At 37.7% G+C, this 25,214-nt stretch overlaps 1 protein-coding gene across 2 annotated transcripts in view; it reads left to right on the top strand.

Annotated features, from left to right (window-relative positions):
• CFAP299 (cilia and flagella associated protein 299) overlaps positions 1–25,214 on the top strand; it is a 599,384-nt gene that overhangs the window by 490,862 nt on the left and 83,308 nt on the right. For both annotated transcript variants that reach the window (XM_045073527.1, XM_045073214.1), the window contains exon 4: positions 19,469–19,611. In XM_045073527.1, coding sequence (XP_044929462.1) covers positions 19,469–19,611 — 143 coding nt within the window. The remainder of the gene's footprint in view (positions 1–19,468; positions 19,612–25,214) is intronic.

Here is a 25,214-nt window from a genome sequence, read left to right on the forward strand (position 1 = left end):
AAAAAAGCAGTCTGTGGAGAACAGGGATTTTATTTTATTCACCATTTATCACCAGTTTCTAGAACAGTCACTTTCTCATGGACTTTATTCAGCCCTGACTAATAAGGTTTAGAACTTTGCTATCTTCAGAGCAATGGTTTTTTATATAAGCCTTTAACCTCACACATGGTCACCCTGCATTTCACCTTCCTGGTAACACTACAGTCTTCCCTGTGCATTTGCTCCCTGTTTGCTAGGTGGAGCACCATCACCTCTATTTTCGGGTGAGGGAGGGAGAGGTGAGACACTCCGTAACCCTTAGATAGACCCTAGAGAGAAGGGCCTCACTTCCAGGCAGTGTTGCTTGGAGAAATCTGGTTCCAGAAAACATGAAGCTCTCTCTAAATTCTTTGAGTTTCTCCTATGCTCTTTAAGCAAATTCTACAACTGTTGTCTTTTCACATTGTTTTATCTGTACATTCTTCATTTGTGCATTAGCAAGCCATTCCTCATAACCATATTTATTCTTTCCCACTCTCAGTTGCATTTTCTATGTCCTTCAGTGGAATCCCCTAATAACTTAAGCAAGAAAACATAGCAATTAACATGAATTTCTATCATGCCTAATTTCCTTAATTCAAATAGCCATTCATTTATTTACTCAAGAGATACTTATTGAGTGCCTACTATACTGTGTCATATACTGTTCAAACTTGGAACATACTATTGAACAAGATAAAGTCTCTGCATTCACTAGATTATGAACTTCCTGAGGTCAGGGTCTTATTTTGTTCACTATTATATCTCCAGCACCGAGGACAACAGTGGGAACACACTGGTCTCATTAAGTATATTTGAATTAGCCCCTCTAAAGTATAGTATGACTTACTCTATTCAGAAGTCTATATTAAAACACATAAATGAGTTTTTTTTTTAAACTGAGATTTGTATGAAGACAATGACAGGATTTCTTTAGATTGACAAAACTCAGTCCATGATGAGAATGATAAATAATTAATATTCAATTCAATCAATTGTATTGTATTTGAATTCAATTTAAATTCAATCAATTGTAAACTCTATCTAGTGAATTTAGATACCAATATATAGTTGCCCCTTACTAAGGAAGTGGTTTTAACCCATAATCAGTTCTTGTTAATTGATGAGACTCTATTCTGCCTTGGTGATATCCTCTGTTGTATGGTGTCAGTTCAATGACTAATAGCCCCAGCTACATGCGGTAGTCCCTGAGGTGACCCTGTGCATTATCCATTAGTCTCTGTGTTAATAAACAAGTGTTGCCATTGTTTTCTGTTGGAATTCTTATGACATATTAACCATATGAGCCTAGGCCCAAACACCTCCTGGTGTTTTAGTTTTCTTATCTATAAAATAGGATTAATAATGATATCCATATTATTGGAACTTGTGTTAGGATTAAAAATGAGAGAAAACCTCAGCACATAGTAAACATTCATGAAAAGTTAGCTTTTACCACTATTTTTATTCTGTTGCATGGTGACACTTTCTGTGAGGCATAATTAAATAAATAGCACCTTAGCAGACTATCTTGCTGGACTTCATTTAGTTTCCTCAATTTTTTTAATTAACATATAATGTATTATTTGCCCCAGTGGTACAGGTCTGAGAATCATCAGGCTTACACACTTCACAGCACTTACCACAGCAATACCCTCCCCAATGTCCATAACCCAACCACCTTCTCCCTACCCCCCTCACCCAGGCAACCCTCAGTTTGTTTTGTGAGATTAAGAGTCTTATGGTTTGTCTCCCTTCCGATCCCATCTTGTTTCATTTTTTCCTTCCCTACTCCCCAAGCCCCCACGTTCCCTCTCAAATTCTTCATATCAGTGAGATCATATGATACTATGATAATTATGTTTCTCTGATTGACTTATTTCACTCAGCATAATACCCTCTAGTTCCATCCATGTCATTGCAAATGGCAAGATTTCATTTCTTTTGATGGCTGCATAGTACTCTATTGTGTATATACACCACATCTTCTTGATCCATTCATCTGTTGATGGACATCTAGGTTCTTCCCATAGTTTGACTATTGTGGACATTGCTGCTATGAACATTTGGGTGCATGTGCCCCTTTGGATGACTACATTTGTATCTTTAGGGTAAATACCCAGTAGTGCAATTGCCGGATCATAGGGAAGCTCTATTTTCAACTTTTTGGGGAACCTCCATGCTGTTTTTCCAGAGTGGCTGCACAGCTTGCATTCCCACCAACAGTGTAGGAAGATTATCCTTTCTCCGCGTCCTCACCAGAAACTGTCATTTCCTGACTTGTTAATTTTAGCCATTTTGACTGGTGTGAGGTGATATTTCACTCTGGTTTTGATTTGTATTTCCCTGATGCCGAGTGATGTGGAGCACTTTCTCATGTGTCTGTTGGCCATCTGGATGTCCTCTTTGCAGAAATGTCTGTTCATGTCCTCTCGCCATTTCTTGATTGGATTATTTGTTCTTTGGGTGTTGAGTTTGATAAGCTCTTTATAGATTTTGGATACTAGCCCTTTATCTGATATGATGTTTGCAAATATCTTCTCCCATTCTGTCAGTTGTCTTTTGGTTTTGTTGACTGTTTCCCTTGCTGTGCAAAAGCTTTTGATCTTGATGAAATCCCAGTAGTTCATTTTTGCCCTTGCTTCCCTTGCCTTTGGCGATGTTTCTAGGAAGAAGTTGCTGCGGCAAAGGTCAAAAACGTTGCTGCCTGTGTTCTGCTCAAGGATTTTGATGGATTCCTGTCTCACATTGAGGTCTTTCATCCATTTTGAGTCTATTTTTGTGTGTGGTGTAAGGAAATGGTCCAGTTTCATTTTTCTACATGTGGCTGTCCAATTTCCTCAACACCATTTGTTGAAGAGACTGTCTTTTTCCATTGGACTTCTTTCCTGCTTTGTTAACCAGTAGTTGACCGTAGAGTTGAGAGTCTATTTCTGGGCTCTGTTTTCTGTTCCATTTATCTATATGTCTGTTTTTGTGCCAGTACCGTGCTGTCTTGATGATGACAGCTTTGTAGTAGAACTTGAAGTCTGGAATTGTGATGCCACCAACTTTGGCCCTCTTTTTTAATGTTCTTCTGGCTATTCGAGGCCTTTTCTGGTTCCATATAAATTTTAGAATTATTTGTTCCAGTTCTTTGAAAAAAATTAATTGTATTTTGATAGGGATTGCATTAAACATGTAAATTGCTTTAGGTTGCATAGCCATTTTCATAATACTTATTCTTCCAATCCATGAGCATGGAACGTCTTTCCATTTCTTTGTGTCTTCCTCAATTTCTTTCATGAGTACCTTTTATTTTTCTGAGTACAGATTCTTTGCCTCTTTGGTTAGGTTTATTCCTTGGTATCTCTTGGTTTGGGTGCAATTGTAAATGATATTGACAATTTAATTTCTCTTTCTTCTGTCTTGTTGTTGGTGTAGAGAAATGCAACTGATTTTTGTGCATTGATTTTATATCCTGACACTTTACTGAATTCCTGTATGAGTTCTAGCAGATTTCCAGTGGAATCTTTTGGGTTTTCCACATAAAGTATCATATCATCTGCAAAGAGTGATAGCTTGACTTCTTCTTTGCTGATTTGGATGCCTTCAATTTCTTTTTGTTATCTGATTGCTGAGGCTAGGACTTCTAGTACTATGTTGAATAGCAGTGGTGATAATGGACATCCTTGCCATATTCCTGACCTTAGGGGAAAACCTCTCAGTTTTTCTGCATTGAGAATGACATTTTCTGTGGGTTTTTCATAGATGGCTTTGATAATATTGAGGTATATCCCTACACTTTGAAAAGTTTTGATCAAGAAAGGATGCTGTACTTTGTCAAATGCTTTTTCAGCATCTATTGAGAGGATCATATGGTTCTTTTTCTTTCTTCTATTAATGTATTTTATCACATTGATTGATTTGTGGATGTTGAACTAACCTTGCAGCCCTGGAGTAAATCCCACTTGGTCGTGCTGAATAATCCTTTTAATGTACTGTTGGATCCTATGGGCTACTATTTTGGTGAGAATTTTTGCATCTGTGTTCAATAAGGATATTGATCTATAATTCTCCTTTTTGGTAGTGTCTTTGACTGGTTTGGGAGTCAACATAATGCTGACCTCATGAAATGAGTTTGGAAGTTTTTCTTCCATTTCTATTTTTTGGAACAGTTTCAGGAGAATAGGTATTAATTCTTCTTTAAATGTTTGGTAGAATTCCCCTGGGAAGCCATCTGGCCCTGGGCTCTTGTTTCTTGGGAGATTTTTGATGACTGATTCAATCTCCTTACTGTTATGGGTCTGTTCAGGTTTTCTATTTCTTCCTGGTTCAGTTGTGGTAGTTTATAGGTTTCTAGGAATGCATCCATTTCTTCCAGATTATCAAATTTGCTGGTGTGTAGTTGCTCATAATATGTTCTTCTAATTGTTTGGTCTTGGTTGTGACTGCTCCTCTTTCATTCATGATTTTATTTATTTGGGTCCTTTTTCTTTTCTTTTTGATAAGTCTGGCCAGGGGATTATCAATCTTATTAATTCTTTCAAAGAACCAGCTCTTACTTTCGTTGATCTGTTCTACTGTTCTTTTGGTTTCTATTTCATTGATTTCTGCTCTGATCTTTATGATTTCTCTTCTCCTGCTGGGTTTAGTGTACTTTGGTGTTCTTTCTCCAGCTCCTGTAGGTGTAGGGTTAGGTTATGTACTTGAGACCTTTCTTGTTTCTTGAGAAAGTCTTTTGTCACTACATACTTTCCTCTCAGGACCACCTTTGCTGTGTCCCACAGATTTTTGAACCGTTGTGTTTTCATTATCATTTGTTTCCATGAATTTTTTCAATTCTTCTTTAATTTCCTAGTTGACCCATTCATTCTTTAGAAGTATGCTCTTTAGTCTCCATGTATTTGAGTTCTTTCCAACTTTCCTATTGTGACTGAGTTCTAGCTTCAGAGCATTGTCATCTGATAATATGCAGGGAATGATGCTACTGGTTGAGACCTGATTTGTGACCAGGATGTGATCTCTTGTGAAGAATGTTCCAGGTGCACTAGAGAAAAATGGGTACTCTGTTGCTTTGGGATGGAATGTTCTGAATATATCTGTGATGTCCATCTGATCCAATATGTCACTTAAGGCCTTTATTTCCTTGTTGATCTTTTGCTTGGATGATCTGTCCATTTCAGTGAGGGGAGTGTTAAAGTCCCCTACTATTATTGTATTATTGTTGATGTGTTTCTTTGATTTTGTTATTAAGGGGTTTATATAGTTGGTGATCCCATGTTAGGGACATAGATATTTAAAATTGTTAGATCTTCTTGTTGGACAGACCCTTTGAGTATGATACAGTGTCTTCCTCATTTCTTTCTATAGTCTTTGGCTTAAAATCTAATTTATGTGATATAAGGATTGCCACCCCAGCTTTCTTTTGATGTCCATTATCATGGTAAATTGTTTTCCACCTTCTCACTTTAAATCTGGAGGTGTCTTCGGCTCTAAAATGACTTTCTTACAAGCAGCATATTGATGGGTTTTGTTTTTTTGTCCATTCTGATACCCTGTGTCTTTTGATTGGGGCATTTAGCCCATTTACATTCAGGATAACTATTGAAAGATATGAATTGAGTTCCCTTGTATCGCCTGTAAGGTGACTGTTATTGTACATTGTCTCTGTTCCTCTCTGGTCTATTACTTTTAGGCTCTCCCTTTGCTTAGAGGACCCCTTTCAATATTTCCTGTAAGGCTGGTTTGGTGTTTACAAATTCTTTTAGTTTTTGTTTGTCCTGGAAGCTTTTTATCTCTCCTTCTATTTTCAATGAGAGCCTAGCTGGATATAGTATTCTTGGCTGCAAATTTTTCTCATTTAGTGTTCTGAATATACCATTCTGGTTCTTTCTGGCCTGCCAGGTCTCTGTGAATAAGTCTGCTGCCAGTCTAATATTTCTACCATTTTATGTTACAGACTTCTTGTCCCTGGCTGCTTTCAGGATTTTCTCTTTGTCACTAAGACTTGTAAGTTTTGGGGCACCTGAGTGTTTCAGTTGGTTGGGCAACTGCCTTCGGCTCAGGTCATGATTCCGGAGTCGTGGGATTGACTCCTGCATCAGGCTCCCAGCAACATGGGGAGTCTGCTTCTCCCTCTGAACTTCTCCCCTCTCATGCTCTCTCTCACTCTCTCTCTCAAATAAATAAATAAAATCTTTAAAAAAAAAAAGACTTGTAAGTTTTACTATTTGATGACAGGGTGTGGATTTATTTTTATTGATTTTGATGGGAGTTCTCTGTGCCTCCTGGATTTTGATGCTTGTTCCCTTTGCCATATTAGGGAAATTTTCCACTATAATTTACTCCAACATAACTTCTGCCCCCCCCTTCTTCTTCTGGAATCCCAATTTTTCTAATATTGTTTCATCTTATGATATCACTTATCTCTTGAATTCTCCCCTCGTGGTCCAGTAGTCATTTGTCTCTCTTTTCCTCAGCTTCTTTATTCTCCATCACTTGATCTTCTAGATCACTAATTCTCTCAGTTTCCTCATTTATCCTACCAGTAAGAGCCTCCATTCTTGATTGTACCTCATTAATAACTTTTTTGATTTCAGCTTGGTTAGATTTTAGTTCTTTTATTTCTCCAGAAAGGGCTTTTATTTCTCCAGACAGGGTTTCTCTAATATCTTCCATGCCTTTTTCAAGCCCAGCTAGCACCTTAAGAATTGTCATTCTGAACTCGAGATCTGACATATTACCAATGTCCATATTGATTAGGTCCCTAGCCTTCGGTACTGCCTCTTGTTCTTTTTTTGTGGTGAGTTTTTCCACTATGTCATTTTATCCAGATAAGAATATATTAATGAGAGAATAAAATACTAAAAGGGTGGCAAAGACCACAGAAAAATATACACTAACCAAATCAGGAGACACCCCAAATTGGGGGGAGAAGAAAGGGAGTAAAAAGAAATTTTAAAAAATTTTAAAAACTTATATATATTAGAGTGGTGAATAGAACAGAGCCACCCACTTGATTTTGGATGTATTTTGGTCTCTTAGAAGAAACTACCTCCCAAATCTTAAAGAAAGAAAAACTTATATATATGCAAAAATAAGGGTAAAGATGATGAAGGGGTGGAATAGGACTGTAAAGATGAAAATTTATAAAAAAAAAAAAATCTAGGGACACCTGGGTGGCTCAGTTGGTTGGACGACTGCCTTCAGCTCAGGTCATGATCCTGGAGTCCCGGGATCGAGTCCCGCATCAGGCTCCCAGCTCCACGGGGAGTCTGCTTCTCTCTCTGACCTGCTCCTTGTTCATGCTCTCTCTCACTGTCTCTCTCTCAAGTAAATAAATAAACTCTTTAAAAAAAATCTAAAAAAGGAATTGATAAGTTATTTGGAAGAAGAAAGGAAAAAAGTGGAGAGAATTTGCTCAGGCTGGGGACTAGAACAAAGCCCTGTGCCAGACTTAGGGTATATTTTGATCTATTAGGAGAAATTGTATCCCAGAATTTTTTAGAATTAAAAAAATCCTATATGTATACAAAAAAAAGAGCTAGATATAATGAAGGATAAAATATGACTATAAAAATGCTATAAAAATGTAGGTTTAAAAAGAATTTTTTAGAAAGTATTGTTAAGATAAACTAGTTAAAAAATGTTAAAAGAGGAAAGAGGAAAGGTTAAAAAATTTAGAATTAGAAAAAAATAAAATCAAAAAACCTTAATTAACTTTGCAAGACTAAAGAATCATGGGGAGAAAGCCATGAATTTCATGCTTTCCTTTCCCCTGGCTCTGGAATTCTGCTGTTTCCCTGATCAATGAGCTTGGTCTTGGCTGGCAGTTCTTGCTGATCTTGGGGGAGGGGCCTGTTGTAGTGATTCTCAAATGTCTTTGCCTGAGGCAGAAATGCACTGCCCTTGCCAGGTATTGGGCTAAGTAATCTGCTCAGGTTCGCTCTTGGGAGCTTTTGTTCCCTGAAGGCTTTCCATGGAGTTCTGGAGGAGAGGAGTGAAACCAGCGGCCTCCCAATCTCTGGCCCAGAGGAGCCAAAAGCTTGAGCCCCACTTCTCACTGTGCCCTCGAAGAAAAGCAGTCAATCACTCCCATCTCCCTGGTCTCCAGCTGTGCTCCAAGCTCACCCAGCCTGTGACTGAGCATTTCTATCTCCTGCACACAGCCCTGTTTGGAGTCTCCAAACCCAGTATATTCCTGCCATGCTGCATTCTGGTGGAGGAATGTGGGGCACCCCAGACCTGCCACTTGTGGGGTCCCTCCTCAAAGATCCAATTGTGCTGCTGATCACAGTTTAAGGTAACCCCGAATTGAGAGCTCACTCCTTGGCTCCATCTCTGTAGTCAGCTTCCCCACTCTGATACCTGTGAGCTCTGCTACACGCAGATAGCCCCGATCCTTCTGTGACCCCACAGGACCCGAGACCACACTGTCCCCAAGAGGGCTCCACCCCCACTTAGCCTCTGGAGTGATGTTCCTCAGTGGTGCAGACTTCTGAAAGTTTGGATTTTGTGCTCTGCTGCTCCACTGCTTGCTGGGAGCCGGCCCCTCCCCTGCAGTTTATCTTCCTATCACTTTGGATTCACTTCTCCAAAGGTCCTACCTTTCAGAAAGTGGTTAATTTTCTGTTTCTGGAATTTCTGCTCTTCTTCTCTTCGATCTCCTTTTGGGTGTGTAGGTGTTTGGAATGGTTTGATAACTGTCTAGCTGATCTCCTGTCATCTCAGCCTGCCCCTCCTCCACCATCTTGACTCTTACTCCAGTTGCCTCAATTCTAAAACCATGTTGGTTGCACCCTTGCCATGAACTAAAATCCAGGAGAGATAATGAAGCATACAAAGCTAGATAAAGCATACGACATTAGATATGGTCTCCAGCCAGCAAGGACCTCATAAACTACAATATAAAGGAGCAGGTACAAAATAGAAATATTTAAAAACTGTTATGGGAGCTCATGTGAGAAGCAGAGGAAATTCCTAAGGTAATACTGAAAAGAATTTCCAAAAAAAAAAAAAAAAAAAAAGATTTTAGCCTAGAAAGAATTAAATATAGGGAAAGGAAGATTGAATTCCCAAAGGTACATCTCCAAGAAAAATAAAAACTGACAGATTATGAATGTATTGAGGAGAATGGTGGTAGTTCTGTTGAAAATTTCTAGTTGATTAATGATAGGTTCATAGAAAACTTCAAGGGTGAGAAGCCAAAGCAATCAACCTTCTAGGAAATAAAAAATTGTTGAAGAAAGGAAAGTAACCATAGCTGGGTGAATAAATACCTTGACCTCTCTGCTTCTGTGGCTCAGCTGTGGTAATGTTTAAATGGTATTAAAATTGTAAACACTACATAATCATTTAACCTAAAATTAGGATATTGCTCTATTTGGGTGCTGGGTGGAAGAAAAGTTTATAAGTGGTTTGAGAGGGAAAAGGAGGCTGGTAATAGAGATAAATCATCATCTTCCACAATATGAAGTAGGTAAAAAAGAAAAAAAGAAGTCAGAAACATCAGTATTAATATGTTATTTAGAATCAACTAAAAAAGGAAATGAGGTTCTTCTGAGGAATAAGTACCAAGATTAAGGAAGAGTGATGAAGATGAAACTGTACCTCTAGATAAGTTTTGAGGTAGTATTTGAATCTTAGAAAATATATAAATGCATTATTAAATACAAATAAATAGTAAGTGTGAAATTAAACAAATACCTTTCACCAAAGGGGTTCCATGAAAGGGGGAGGTAGAGGTGAGAGTGGTCCTGGACAGGTAGTTCGGCATCAGATAATGGGCGATCTACAGTACTAAAGAGGTTGTGCCTCAGAACTCAAATAACCAATAAAACCGGAGAAACACATTCAGATTTCTGCTTTAGAGAGGAAATTCTGGAATACTTTTGAAAATAGTTGGAGCAAAGAAGAAATGGTGTCAGGGAAAGTGATTATGCTAGGTCAGCAGGGAAACAGTAAGTTTGTTATTTCAAACATCTTATTCAATGTTGGCAATGATCTTAGAAAGCAAAAGCATGGCTTGAGATATATCTTAAAAGTATGGTCAAGAGAATTTGGTGATTGATTAGCTGTGGGAATTAGAAAAGAAATCAGAGTTGATGCAGAGGCATCTACATTTTGATGGTGAATTTCTTTGCTTTTGTAGCAGGCATAATTAAACGTGGATTTACAGAATGATGGTATGGTTTTGCAAACCAAGGTGCCTGCATTACATCCAATTAAAATGATGTTGTAGACAATAACACATACTATGTTGAAATTCAGGAAACTCTAAGGCTGGAGATAAAGATTTTGATTAAAAAAAATTATCCACATTAGTCTAAAGTTCATGAAAGAATAAGAACTGATACTTAAAGCTCTGAAACTGGAGAAGAGCAATTAGTGAGTGAACACAGACAGAGAAAAGATGAAGACCGAGCCTTGGAGAGCTGCAAAACTTAGACATCAGAAAAAAAGGAGGAGCCAGTGAAGAAAAGATCAATGAAGCAAAAGAAAATCTTGGAAATATATAATGTCACAGAAACCAGAATTAAAAGTTTCAAGAAAGAAAAAGGTGAACACCACTGCAGGAAATTCAAGTAAAAGAGAAAATGAGACTTGACCGTTGGATTTGGCAAGATGGAATAGTAGATGTGAGAGGCAGAAGTATTCATCAGAGTGCTGCAGGACAAAGACATTGATCGCAACGGATAAAAAGATCATGAGAACTGTAAAGAAAAGCAAAAACTTGGTGGGCGCCTGAGTGGCTCAGTGGGTTGAGCCGCTGCCTTTGGCTCAGGTCATGATCTCAGGGTCCTGGGATCGAGCCCCGCATCGGGCTCTCTGCTCGGCAGGGAGCCTGCTTCCCTTCCTCTCTCTCTGCCAACTGGTGATCTCTCTCTGTCAAATAAATAAATAAAAAATCTTTAAAAAAAAAAAAGAAAAGCAAAAACTTGGGACTGTAACTAGCTGTTACTTTTTCAAATAGTAGATAATACAGCATGTTTATATGTCCATAGTAGCGATTGCATGGAAAGTAAGACAGTGATTCAAGAGTGAGTTATTAGTCCACGATTCCCTCAGAAATCAAATCTCCAACTGTTACAAAATGAACAACCCAGCTACATGGGAAATTCCTAGGTTAGGGTAAGGAAGTATAGATTGAAAAGGACCACAGTTCTCTACTTAGTCCTTTATCTATTGCCCCTTTGCACTGACACTTTCGCAGCTCAAACGGAGTCAGCTCTCAAGAGGAGTCACTCTCCCTGCCTCTTGAATCTGGGCTGGCCTGTGACCTGCTTCGGCCAACAGAACATGGAAGGAAAAATGTGCTGGTTCGGAGCCTAACTAAACCTTCCACAGGAAGGGCAAAGAACTTTCTTAAGCATAACCCTCAGAATTGCATATGTGAGTGAAAAGATGTGTCGAACTGCAACTGAATAAAATGATGTCGATTTTAAAATAATTATCAGCATAAGGAATTCCAGAAAGTAAGTTGTTTTACAGAAATAGGTAAGGACTCATTTTGAAATGTTACAAAAAATTGTCAGAACTTGGATTCCATTTGCAAAATCATTTCTCTTCTGAAAGGAGAAAAGGATTCCCTAAAACTAATGATTCATGAAAGTATTCCAAGGGTTTTTAGATTAAAGGAGATAAAAATTTCTTCCTTCATTTGTGTCCATCAGGGAGCATATGGACAGTCTCGGGGGGAGCACGCGAACTTTGCTCCTGTGATAGCCCTCATTCCCTGACATGGATGTTTCAGTTTTAGCAGCATTCTGTTTACTATGACTTTTTTTTTTTTTTTTAAACAAGTGACTTTGGCTTTACTGTTGAAAAAGTCCCATTTCAATGTATCAAGTTTATGTCTCCTCATTAGTGTTTGGCAAGAAAAATCAGGCAACACATGTACTCAACTCATAACAAGTTTATGAATTTGTATTTTAATCCACTTCTGGGAAAAGACAAGCAGCCAAAGATCCAAATGATATATTAATGGTCTAAATTGTACTTTAATTCATTTTTTCCCAACACATGAGAAGTAATGAGGACCTAACTAGGCATTCCATAAGTCTTTTCAGCTAACATTGGTTCACACTTGAGGCCACAGACCATCTCAGTAAAATCTCAGATTCCACATTTTCCTCGGTGTCTGAGCCCCTGCTTCAATATCAGGAATACTTGTACCTTAATTAATCCATCAAAGGCTTGTTCTTGTGTTTTTGCTGCCATAACAAGAACTAGTGTTTTCTACCTAGGTTGCAAATAAATGTAAACCAATATTTATGGCTTCAAATAAATACCATTTGACTTGCTGAAATATTTGTGGTGGTTATACTTTGACGTATTCTAGAGAGGATTAAAAGGTTTTATCTAAGGACAATAAGTATTTTGGAAGTCTGCCTTCTTATAAACATAACATCATCATTTAAAAGAGCCTTTATAGTTTTCATGTATCTCCTGGGAAATTAACTCTGATAAAAAAATGTTATTAAAATGAAAAAGACCATATATTGTATGATCCCATTTATATGAAAAATCCAGAAAAAGCAAATCTATAGAGGCAGAAAGTAGATTAGTGGTTGCCTGGGGCTGGGGTGGGAACAGGGCTGACTGCAAATGGGCACAGGGGATCCCTTTGGTAGAAAAATATTCCAGAACTGGATTGTGTTGCATAGAGCTGAAAATTAAATAAAATCATTGAACTACACATTTAAAACTTGCGTGTGGTTTTTATTTTATATAAATTATACCTCAATAAGGTTGTTGTTTTTTAAAGCAAGTGTTACTAAAGAAACTTATAACAATTATTTATAACATTTTATAATTCTTAGTGAAACATTACAGGGCTTCACATAAGAAAGCTTGAAGTTACTAAAATATGTCACACTCGGGTGGAAATAAACCTGATTCTTCAAAGGGCTGTCTTAGCGTATTCTGCCCATTCTGGACGCCAGAATCATGACCTTATTACCAGTTGGGTCCATTCTGGTTGTATATAGTAATACCTGGAAAAAAATGTTTAAACTTCAACTTCAAAATACGAAGTTTTAACTGAGAATGCTGAATGTAACAAATGAATTGAACCATGTCCAGCAACATAATTACACACACCCAAGCAATGGAATTCTGATACGAGTATTCCCTTTCCTTATCACTAAGAAACTGATAAAACTCTTAACATGATATAATTTCAATAGCAACAGTAATAATAAAAATTTTAAAAGACAATAGATAATATTCACTGAGTGTTTACCATGTACCAGGCATTGTTAAGTGCTGAGCAAAAATAGTCTCAATTCACACAACAACCTGGAGAAGCAGATAATATGCCCATTGTGTAACAGAAGAAACTGAATCTTACAAAGGATAATGAATGTACCAGTGTCACAAAGTAAGCAGATGGCAGGGCCAGCATTTGGATCCGAGTCTGAGTGTCCACTGTGGAGTGATTATAAAAAAGGACGTCATGGGACGGCATCCTGGGTGTGAGTGTGGTTGCCCCTTCTTGAGTTACATGTCTTTGAGGTGGTCATTCACAACGCTTTCAGCACCCACATTTACAAAATGACAATAATAATGCTATCTAACCATTATATATTTTTGAGAGAATTAAAGGTAATGAATGAAAAGCTCCCAGTATTTTGCTCAGAACATAATGGCTTCTTAACAACTGATACCTAGTAGTATTAACAGCAGGGGTAATTAGTATTCACCTTAGAAGAAAATACATATTTGATAAAGGAATATATTAAATTTATTAATCAGGAATGTGAGTTTGGGGCCCCTGGGTGGTTCAGTCATTTAAGTTTCTGCTTCAGCGCAAGTCACGATCCCAGGGTCCTGAGTGGAGCCCTACATCAGGCTCCCTGCTCAGTGGGGCGTTCGTTTCTCCCCTGCCCCTCCCCCACAGCTTGTGCTCTCTTGCTCACTCTCTCACAAACAAATAAAATCTTTAAAAAAAAAAAGTGTTAGTTAACTGACTTGTAATTCTTGGACAATCCATATAATAAAATATAAACAAGAGAAAATAAAATTTCAACCAACCATCAAGTACCTTACAACTATGTCTTACGTCTTCTGTTTCATTATTATTTCCTGTCACCCACATTGTTTTTGTAATGATGTAGTTCAAAGTTAAATATTGAGTTGTAATTTCCTGACAGTCTTTTGCCAATTACTACACATCAATAGTTACAATCATTTTTTAAAATAATTTTATGAAGCATGTTATCCGTTAAGAATTTTTTTAATTTTGCAGATTTTTTTTATTTTACTAAAAATTCTTTCGCAATATATTTTTACACCTAAATAGCCATACTTGGAAAGACATCAATGAAGTCATTTGTTTCTATTGAAAATAAAAGAAATTACAGATACAATGATCACTAGACTTTCCCCATTGAAAAAGAAAGAGCATTTGCATGTGGCATACAAATTGGGTGCAGAGGCAGAAAGCCAGGCTCTGACAGCACCTGACAATGAGCTGAGCCATTTCATGCGAGACAAGAGGTGATTTCACTGCTCTCCAGAGATGAAGGAGAAATGGGAGGAGGGGAGAGGCTACCAGAAGGCTTAGCTAACTAAACGCTTAGGTCCAATGAAGCTTGCCTGGTTTTGTTTTGTTTGTTCCTTTGTTTGTTTTGGAGGTATACAGTTTGGTTTTGTAGAAACTTGCTAGATTTTGCAGGAACCTACTTCGGAGCATAGGACTTAAGAATATATAGAGGAGTTAAGAACTTGAACAACCCACCCAAGGACAAACAGTGAACTTTATACTCAGTTTGTCCTGACTTGAAGTTGTCTAGCTTCAGAAAACCCCTAGATTCACAAAAATCACAGCACATCCGCTTAACTCTCACAAGGCTAGAGAAGTGAGATTTAAAGTAATGTACTCAAATTCCCATAGACAATGGACTTTAAACTAACATGGGAAAGCTGGATATAATAATGTAAAATAGTGAGATTATGGAGAGATATATACACATATACATATAATTTTACACCATTATTCATTTTACCCACAAGACACTGAAGAGAAAAGATGTTTAGGTACTTGGTTAAGTAAAAACCGAGCACTCACTCTTGCGTTTTTAATTCTTTACAATGTATATTAACTTTATAATAATTATGGAATTTATGATTTGATCTAGGACTTAATGAGAGAGATAAACTTACCATAGTGATGATGACTTGTCTATTTATGCTTAAACAGTTCTATCGATTTTTGCTTTCCACATTTTGAGGCTATTTTTTTCAAAGGTTAATTCAAAGTTATAATAGCTCTATCTTTCTCTGAATTGAATATTTTATCATTATCTAGTGACTCTCCATCTCTAGGAATGCTTTTTGCCCTCCAAGTTCATTTGTCTCATACCAATATGCTGATACCAGCTTTTTGGACAGACATTTTCTTATGCATGTTCTTTGATCAGTTACCTTTCAGCCTTAAGTTTTATACCCTTTGTTTTTATCCACTCTAAGAACCTTTGTTTTTTAACTTAAACACTTGGCCATTCACACTGACTGTAATTACTTAATTATTTTCATTTATTACCATGTGTATTAGTTCTTTAGGGCTGCCATAACAAAATACCACATACTGGGTGGCTGAAACAACAGAGATTATTTTCTCACAGTTATCAAAGCCAGGAGCAAAAGGTAGATCAAGATGTTGATGTGGGCAGGGTTGGTTCTTCTGAAAACTCCCTCCTTGATGTGCAGGTACCCATTTCTCACTGTGTCTTCACGTGGTCTTTCCACGTGTACAAACCCCTGGTGTCTCTCTGTGTCCAAATACCTCCTCATAAAGTCAGATTGGATTAGTGACTAATGGGCTCCTTTTAGCTTAATAACTTCTTTGAAAGCCCTATGTCCAAATATATTCTCTGATATACTGAGGGCTTCAACATAGGAATTTTGAGGGAACACAGTTCAGCCCATAATGCTATCATTCCATCATATATTTTTCTATATATTTACTATATTCTTGGAATTTCATTCTATTCTTTATCTCTGACCTTTCAGTTAGAGTCACTTTTTTTGCCTGAAATACAGTTGACTGTTCAACAATATAAGGGTTAAAGGTGCCAACCCCACTGAGTCAAAAATCTGCATATAACTTTTTACTCCTCAAAAGCTTAACTACTAATAACCTGCTGTTGACTGCAAACCTTACTGATGACATAAAGGGTCAACTAACACGTATTTTACATGTTGTGTGTATACATACTGTATTCTTACAATAAAGGAAGCTAGAGAAAAGAAAACAGGAAAATCATAAGAAAGAGAAAATACATTTATGGTGCTGTACTGTATTTTTTTATAAAACCTATCCATATATATAAGTGGAGGCATATAGTTCAAACCCATGTTTTTCAAGAGGCAACTATACATCCTCCAGGATTTCTTTGAGTTAAGAGTCTTTTGTCAATCAAGGCTCTCATTTTTTGGTTTTCCCGCTTGAAAGATATTTTCTCTGGGTTTATAATTCTGGAAACATTCTTCTTTTCTATGGACACATTGACGATTGTTTTTATCCTTTTCTTATTTCTCGGCCGTATGTTGAGGCAATAGTCCTAGTCTCTCTGCCTGAAAGGCTGGATTTTGTCTCCTGTCACCTCCAACTCCCAAGATCATGAAACCCTTTCTAAGATTCCCTGCAGTTGGGCACATGCCTGCAGGACAAAGATGGTTCTAGGGCTCTGCTTTCCTTTCTGGGAATCTATTTCCACTTAGTTTTTAGACTCTAAGTATTCCTCATTTTTGACAGTGCATCAAGGCATGTTACAAGTTGCATTTTAGATTTTATCCAGAATTTATTTTTGCTTTCATGAGGAAGGTCAGTTACAATATTTGGTATGCTATTCTACTGAAAAAAATAAGACTGATCCATTTCATTTAAAGATAGAGGCAGACAGAGGAGGGTGTTTTTGTTGTTGTTTCTTTTTCTGTTAATAGAGTTCCATTTAAGGGTGCCTGTGTGGCTGAGTTGGTTAAGTGTCTGACTCTTGGTTTCGACTTAGGTTATGATCTCAGGGTCATGATATCAAGGCCTGTGCTGGGCTCTGCACTCAGCTCAGGGTCTGCTTAAGATTCTTTCCCCACTTCCCCCCCTCACTGTTCCTCCCCCCATGCTCTCTCTTCTCTCAAAAGTAAATCAATCAATCAATCAATCAAATCTTTAATAAGAGAGTTCCATTTTAAAAGTAGATGACTTATTTCGGACATTTTTCCCTCTATGTGCCTGTAAGATTCGCCTCAACATTAGGAGCAGCCTTGGTGGGGTAAAGATTTCAAGGACCTTAAGGACTTTGCATGAAACATTGATAGTTCTAGTATGTAGCCTTGTTTAAGCAGAGATAGCAATCTTAGGTATGGATTTAGAAGTCTAAGAGTCTTAAGAGGTCTCTGAGTTACTGTCCATTTAGAATTTGTGCTATGTAAAAGCTAGAAACCATGGACTGAAAGCCATGGCCGAAAGCCATGGCTGAAAGCATGGACAAATCTGAGGAAGTTTAACTTGGAGCTCTGTGGTGGAGACGAGAAGGTGCAGGACTGAACCTACGTGAGACTGAGCACAGGAACGACAATGCGGGCTCCTTGAGCCGCCTCTGTGGAAAATGGTGCTGATCCATCACCACACTCTCCTTAAGCCAAGGACGTGCCTCAGAATCCTTCTCTGCGTGGCCTCCTCAGCACCAAGTGCCAAACGACTGCAGGAGGCAGGAAGATGCAATTTAGCAAAATAACGACCAGCGGTACCTCGTGGCTTGTTCTTCGGTTTTTCAGTTGGGACATTGTTAGCAACATGTTTTCTCAGGTGCAGCGAGAAAAAGGATTCTTTGAGTTTTCTCGGTTCACCTTTTTGGAAGCTCTGTGAAGGTGACCCACGTGAGTGCTTCCTGTAACTGACCACACAGAGACCCAACAAGCAACCGTCCAGCGATGGGCAGAGAGGAAAGGAAGACTCGTTTACAGTTTCTTCCAAATGTGGAGCGTTGTCAGGAGATTCTCCACTTTGAATTAGACCCGGAAATAAAGCCATTTAGAACTTTTCCAGCTAAATAGGTTTTTTTGTTTGTTTGCTTGCTTGGTTTTGTTTTCCTCTTGGAAGTTGAGATCAGTGTCTGTCAGCTTGATAGAGAAAGGATTGCCATTCTTCCATTTGCTCGAGCTGACTTCCACGTACGCTCGGTGTCTGCTCCTTCCCTCACCTGACAGGCTCCTGGTCTAGGTCTTCACATGCCTCACTTTTTCTCATCCTTCAAGCTTCAAGTCTTGGTTTAAACTGACCTCCTCCAAGTCTTTTCTGATGACCAAAAGTAGACTTCGCCACCAACAGTTCCTTCTCTTGTCAACCATGTTCTTTATTTTTTTTAAATTTTTTATTTCCATTCAATTAGCCGACATATGTAGTACATCGTTAGTTTCAGACGTAGTGTTCAATAATTTATCAGTCGCATACAACACCGAGTGCTCATCGAATCATGTGCTTTCCTTAATGCCCATCGTCCAGTTCCCCCTCCCCCACCCATGTGCCCTCCAGCAACTCTCAGTTTGTTTCCTATAGTTAAGAGTCTCTCATGGTTTTTCTCCCTCTCTGATGACTTCATTCTCGAATCTACCATGTTCTTTATTTGCTTTGTGGCATTTATCACTCACTGGAAATACTTTTTTCCTTTTCATGTCTCGTCTGTCTCCCCTCACCAGAGCATACATTCTGAGAGGCCAGGGTACTTACTGCGTTGTATCCTTGACCCCTTCAACAGGATCTAACATATAGTAAGTGCACAATGATATTTGTTCAGGAAATAATATGAATGAGAAAAATGTACTTTTTGTTTTGACCTGTGGACTTAATTTGGAAGGTGACTTTAATTTTAAAGAGATTCTAATTTTATTAAGAGACTTTTTGACTCTCACAGTAATGAGAAGGGACCAATTTATATCTTTGTAATGGAACATACATAGGAATTGAGATAGAAAAATAATGTAGTAATTAAAGAGACAAACACAAGAACTTGGGTTTTAATCTCAATTTTTTGATTACTAACTGTGAGACTATTAGTGAGGTACTCAGCCTCTTTGTTCCTTAGTTTTCTTATCTAAAGAAATTATGACAATGGGAAGACAATAGGATTCGGGGGAAAGGAAATAAACTAATGTTATACAAACACTTAAAATGTCTGCCTTTTGGAAGACCTGTAAGTTAATTATTGATATTGTCTTATAAAATTATTATAAATGTACATTATACTCCTGTGAAGTTAACTTTTCATGAATTTCTTCATGTGTCAGGATTAAATAATCATACCTGCTTCCTAGGATCATGGTGAGGGTGAAACGTAAAGCACTGAGAATGAGGTCTGGCACATGTGACACTCGAAGACTACAGATTTTATTATCATATGCAATATATTCAGATGACTTTAATTTATTTACTCTTTTTATTCTGTCTTTTTTGTGTGTGTGCTACCAGACTGTGATCTTTATTCGTGACAAAAATTCTCATGGGCAGGAGATATCAGGATACATTGACTATGCCCACAGGCTAAAGATTGAAGATTTTGAAGTCTACTTTAGTGGAAAAAGAAGACTTCTTCCCAAACCCACAGATTTGAGGTAAATTTTTTGTACTTCTCATACCTTCAGTAAGAGAACAAGCTCCTCAAAGATATGGCAAAAGATTCTTATTTTTTGTTCTGTATCATGCCTAGAGTGGAATATACACTTATACATTATATACATATAATGTATATAATATATGTATGTATATGTATGTATATAATATGTATATATATATATGGAGTGTGGTAAGACTGGCTTGAATAAAAATTTAGAAAATTTAAATGTGCAATGAACCCAGATCCACTTTTCCCATCTACAGTCTGATGAAGAGAAAACTTCAGAGATAAAGTAAGTAAATTCTCAGTGATTTTCCTTTTAAATTAAGGTCGGAGTACCAGGTGGTGGGTATTGCAGAGGGCACAGATTGCGTGGAGCACTGGCTGTGGTGAAAAAATAATGAATACTGTTATACTGAAAATAAATAGAAAATAAAATAAAAAAAAAGTAGAGCTTAAAAATGGCTAATCTTATAAGGCTCTTGGATCACTTGGCACTTGGTCTGCTTAGGAGCTTCAAGAACAGTCCACCTGACAGGTTCTCCCTCTCTGTTCTCTGGCCACCAGCCAGAGTACAAGCCTCTGCCTACCTTTGCCTCGTTCCCTCTCATTGCTGGCCTGTTCGGGAATTCCTTCCCACCCACATTCTGTTTACCGCTCAGCCCTCCCCTTCCCCTGGAGACCTGGTCCTATCACATATGATCTGCTCCTTTCTGTCAGTGTGTTCGCAGATCAGCCCTTGTACCTCTTTGGAAATAGGTCTTAAGCTAATTTTTTAATTCTTTTACTTTCCATAGAATCCAGAAGTGGTAGCAGCATTCTACTTGAACTGTTCTCTATATCCAGATTGTTCGACGCTTGGAACAACACTCTCCTCCTTTGACAACCTGCTGTCTTTTATCCATCATTATTGCTATTTTCTTTTCTTTTTTTTATTTATTTACTTGACAGAGATCACAAGTAGGCAGAGAGACAGGCAGAGAGAGAGAGACTGGGGAAGAGAGAGGGAAGCAGGCTCCCTGCCGAGCAGAGAGCCCGATGTGGGACTCCATCCCAGGGCCCTGAGATCAGGACCTGAGCCGAAGGCAGAGGCTTTAACCCACTGAGCCACGAGGCACCCCCCTTATTGCTATTTTCTAAAGACTTCTTAACCCATCACCACCTTAATGGACCGACCCCTTTTCTGATCCCACCTAGATGTACGGCATGTCATATAATCTGTTTTTGTGCTTTTGCTAACTTCAAGGGTAGATTGATAAGAACTTTGTTTTCTGTACCTGTAATTGAATCCCTGGATTCTTGTAGACGTAATTTTAGGAAATTTCACTAAGGTGTGGATATCCAAAAATATTCTAAATTTTCACTGGTCTCTCAAGATCTTTCTTGTCAAGCGCTGACACTGCCTCCTCTCGCTGTATGGTTTGCCTCACATTGCACAGATTACACTGAGTCTAAACATAGAAACTACCAAATGATCTCTTTTTTCCAGTGATGTTTCTAAAACAACACAGTTCTGACCTTAGGTGGCTGCACCTTCTTCTTTTAGAAATAGATTTATTTCTTGAAGAAAAAATAATACTTCAGTCTTACCAAGTGAAATATTTCTTTTATACATGCACCTACTCACAAATTTTTTACAGATTCAGAGAAAAAATAATTACGTGTCCTGTTCAGAGCTAATTTATCCAACTTGGTTTTGATGCCTTCCATCCTTCTCTCTGCTGAAACTATATTTCATGTGTTCCCCCTGTTTTTTAGAAATTCTCAAGTTCACTCTCTTGACTGATTCCTTTATCTCACCTCTAAACATGCTGAAGCCATTTCTATTTAAAAAAAGAAGTCGTTTCTATTTTGAAAGATTATTTCTATTAAAAATCCCCTTTTGCACTCCAACTATTGAACTGCCTCTCTTTTGGTTTTCAGCTAATCTCCTCAAAACAGCGTGTGTTCCAATTCTCACTGCTCACATCGGCGCTAACCCATGGTAATTAGTTCTGTACCACTATTATTCCAACGGAATGACTCCTGGGAACAGCACCAGTGACTGCCAACTCGGCAAACCCATGGATTATTTCCAGCTCTTGTCTTCCTTAACTTCTCTACAGTATTTGATTAGTGTTGATTAATCATTATGCTGAGTAATTCTTCTTTTCAAAACTATTCAAATGCCCTTTTTATTTTCAGAATCCCTCCCTAAATTCTTCCCTTGTTGATTTTGTACACGTTGGAATTCGTCAGAGTTCGTCCTTTGATTCCGTTTCTTACCGTCTACATTTTCCGGGGTGATTTGATCCCTTCCCTACAAGGGAGCTGTTCTTATTTCATATGCAGTCATCCCACTGCTTACTTCAGAGAACTTTCTGCGTATTCCATTAGCAACGAAAACTTATTTTCAAAATTAAACTCATCTTAATCTCTGTAGTTTGCTGTTGCTTCTGTGTCCTCCGTCTGGGCGAGTGGCACCACCTTCGCAACCCAAGGCACAATCCAGACGTCGCTCTCGACCTCCTCCTCTCCACTACCACTCCATAACTGATGATGTACTAAAAATGCCAGATTCTACACCACTCCATAACTGATGATGTACTAAAAATGCCAGATTCTATAACCTTCACATCTTGGTTTATATTAAAGCAAATGTTAGATGTGTCATTTCACCTAAATGAATTGTTCATATCACTATTTCAGTATGAATCTTTATCTGATAACATTTTAACAGAAAATACCTAACAAATAATTCCTTAATATTCTCTAATACCTAGTTACTCCTTTTTCGTATTTTATTGTCTTAAAGTTATCTTTTCATAGTTGATTTGACCACATCAAAACCCAAATAATATTGTGTTTTTTTATTCCATCTTTTGTAATTCTTTTACTATGTAACAGTTCCTTCCTTATTTTTTTATGCTGTCGATTTGTCAGAGAAACTGTGTCCCTCATCCCAAGAAACGTCTCGTAACCTACATGTGGCTGATGGCTTCCTGCTGTCGTGTCACATCCTTCTCTGTCTTTCTGTTTCCTGTCAACTGGCCTGATAAAATCCGGGCTCCGGTTTTTTTCAGCTAACCTCTTTTAATCCTGAAGCTCAAGGTGAGCTCTTGATCAGTGGGTTCAGCTGGTGTCAGTCTGATCACTCCACCAGAAAGTTCCCCATTGGTTCATGTAAATGGTTTTAGAATACAATAACAAAAGCTACCTAAATGTATTTACGGAAGGTTGTATAATGGGAATTCTCTAAATCTAGCATTCATTCTGCATTATTTAGCCAGAATTCTTCCATAGAGAATAACTTTTTCTCATCACTTAGTTGGTTACCCTAAAATAGAATTCAGTGCATGCAGAAATACAAAATAAATATTTGATCATTTCCTTAAATTTATGGGAAAAATGCAGAGCCAGAAGCACAATAGAGTACACAGGAATGCCAAATTGTTTTCGAAGTGGTTCTACCCATTTTTACCCACCAGAAGTACTATGCAAGTGTTCCAGTTCAGAAACGTTTTCCCCACTGTACTGAGTTACAGACGATCTCTCATTTTGGCTTTTAACTTTCATTTCTGTAATCACTTATCAGATTGAGCGTCTTTCATTGGCTGATCAAATTTCCTTTATGTGAATTATCTATTAATCCCATCTTTTTTATTGGTTATTTATTTCTCCTTTTCTTATACATTTTGAATTCTTTTTCTTTTTCTCTTCTGGACATTGATCGGTCATTTGCCGTTTGTATATATTGAAAAATGCCGTCTTCTGTGTGCAATTCTGATTTCACCTCCTTTACACTGACTTTTGATGGAAGTCAGCAGTTTTGATAGATTAATACATTTTACTAACCTTTTCATCTGAGGTTTGCATTTTTTTGTGTTTTGTTTAATCGAACTCTACGTTTATGCAGGGCATAAAAATATTGTTCTATAGAGTGTAGTTTTGCTTTTTATTTTATATCTTCAGTGTATCCAGATTTAATGTTATATATGATGATTGATTGGGTAAGAGTCCACTTTTTTTTTTAAAGATTTTACTTATTTATTTGACAGAGAGAGATCACAAGTAGACAGAGAGGCAGGCAGAGAGAGAGGAGGAAGCAGGCTCCCTGCTGAGCAGAGAGCCAGATGTGGGACTCGATCCCAGGACCCAGGACCTGAGCCGAAGGCAGCGGCTTAACCCACTGAACCACCCAGGTGCCTCAAGGGTCCACTTTTTATTATAGTTTTCCTAAATGACTAATAATTTGTCCTAGAATACTTACTGAAAAGTCCACTATCTTCTCTCTCACATGTGCAGCACCATTTGTGTCTTAAGTTAGGTTCTGTATGTGTTTATTTCTGGGCTCACTCTTTAGTTTTATTGGTCTTTCCTTGAAATAATAGAATCTTTGTCATTTGGCATATTTTAGTGATAGTTTTTAAAATAAAGACAGTTTTTCTTCAGAAGCATCTAGGCTGTGCTTGTCATTCACTCTCACATATAAATTTTAGAATCAGCTTGTGAAGTTCACACACACAAAAAAAGTTGTAATTTTGATTGGAATTTCTTTCAATTTATGGCCAATTTATAAGTAACAGCATCTTTATGATATTCACTTTTCCATTTGTTTATTTAATTTATTTACACTTTTTAAAATTTCTTTTAATAATATTTTATGTTTCCTAATTATTGAGTTTTACCTTTTTTTTCTCATGGATGCCATATTATTTCTGAGGTTTTAAACAAAGTTATCTCTATTCTGATGATTCTCACTGGATAATTTTTACCACACGAGTTTAATGTAAACCATCTATCAGAATCAAACTTCATATTTTTCACTCAAGAGATTTCACACCAATAGATGACTAAACAGTGTTACCAGGGGGGTAAAAATATCTTTGGTATATTTATTGCCCTACTTAGCTCAATTTAGAACTCGAACAAAGACTTTAAAATTAAAGATTCACTTACCTTTTGATGTGCTATTCCACTCTGTGTAGGAAGAGACGTTAGTTCTGTGATTGAAATCCTGCTTTGTGGAAAGTAGAAATATTGACAGGTATGGCTATTTGCAACACAACAGAAGAGAGGGCCCTGAAAACTTGATGTTTTGTCATTTCACACTCCCTCTGCCCACGTGTTTAAGATTCAGTACCTTCCTCAGCACATGTGAGTGCCTCACAAGTCAGTAGGATGTTGCCGTGTAGGGAGATCACATTTTCCCACAACAACTTAGTGAAATAGGTTCAAGACGGATTATTACCATCTGAGAGAGGAAATAGAGCAAGCCACTTGCTAAAGTTCACAAGAGAGAAACGGGTGAGTGAGAACGAGTTCTTAGGAATTCCAATTTACTGCTCACCTTCAGAACACTATTCTGAGTTTAAAAGCTTTTGTAGCCTGAATATGATTGCACTAAATAGGATCCCTGAGTTATATTCTGCCCCACGTTTAGCTGCTTACATATCCATATTTATGTATCCGTATCATTTCCACAAAGATCTAAAGTCTGCCTGTAGAGCTCTACCTATCCCTCGAGTAGACTGGTCAGGAGGAAATGAAAAGTTTTCTTTGTGTTTCTCTTTAGAAAATCTATGAAATATTCATACCCTTGACCGAGGAATGCCCTAAATA

The sequence above is a fragment of the Mustela putorius genome, unplaced genomic scaffold (assembly GCF_011764305.1).
Source record: "Mustela putorius furo isolate JIRA1106 unplaced genomic scaffold, ASM1176430v1.1 tig00000040_pilon_pilon_pilon, whole genome shotgun sequence".
NCBI lineage: Eukaryota > Metazoa > Chordata > Mammalia > Carnivora > Mustelidae > Mustela > Mustela putorius.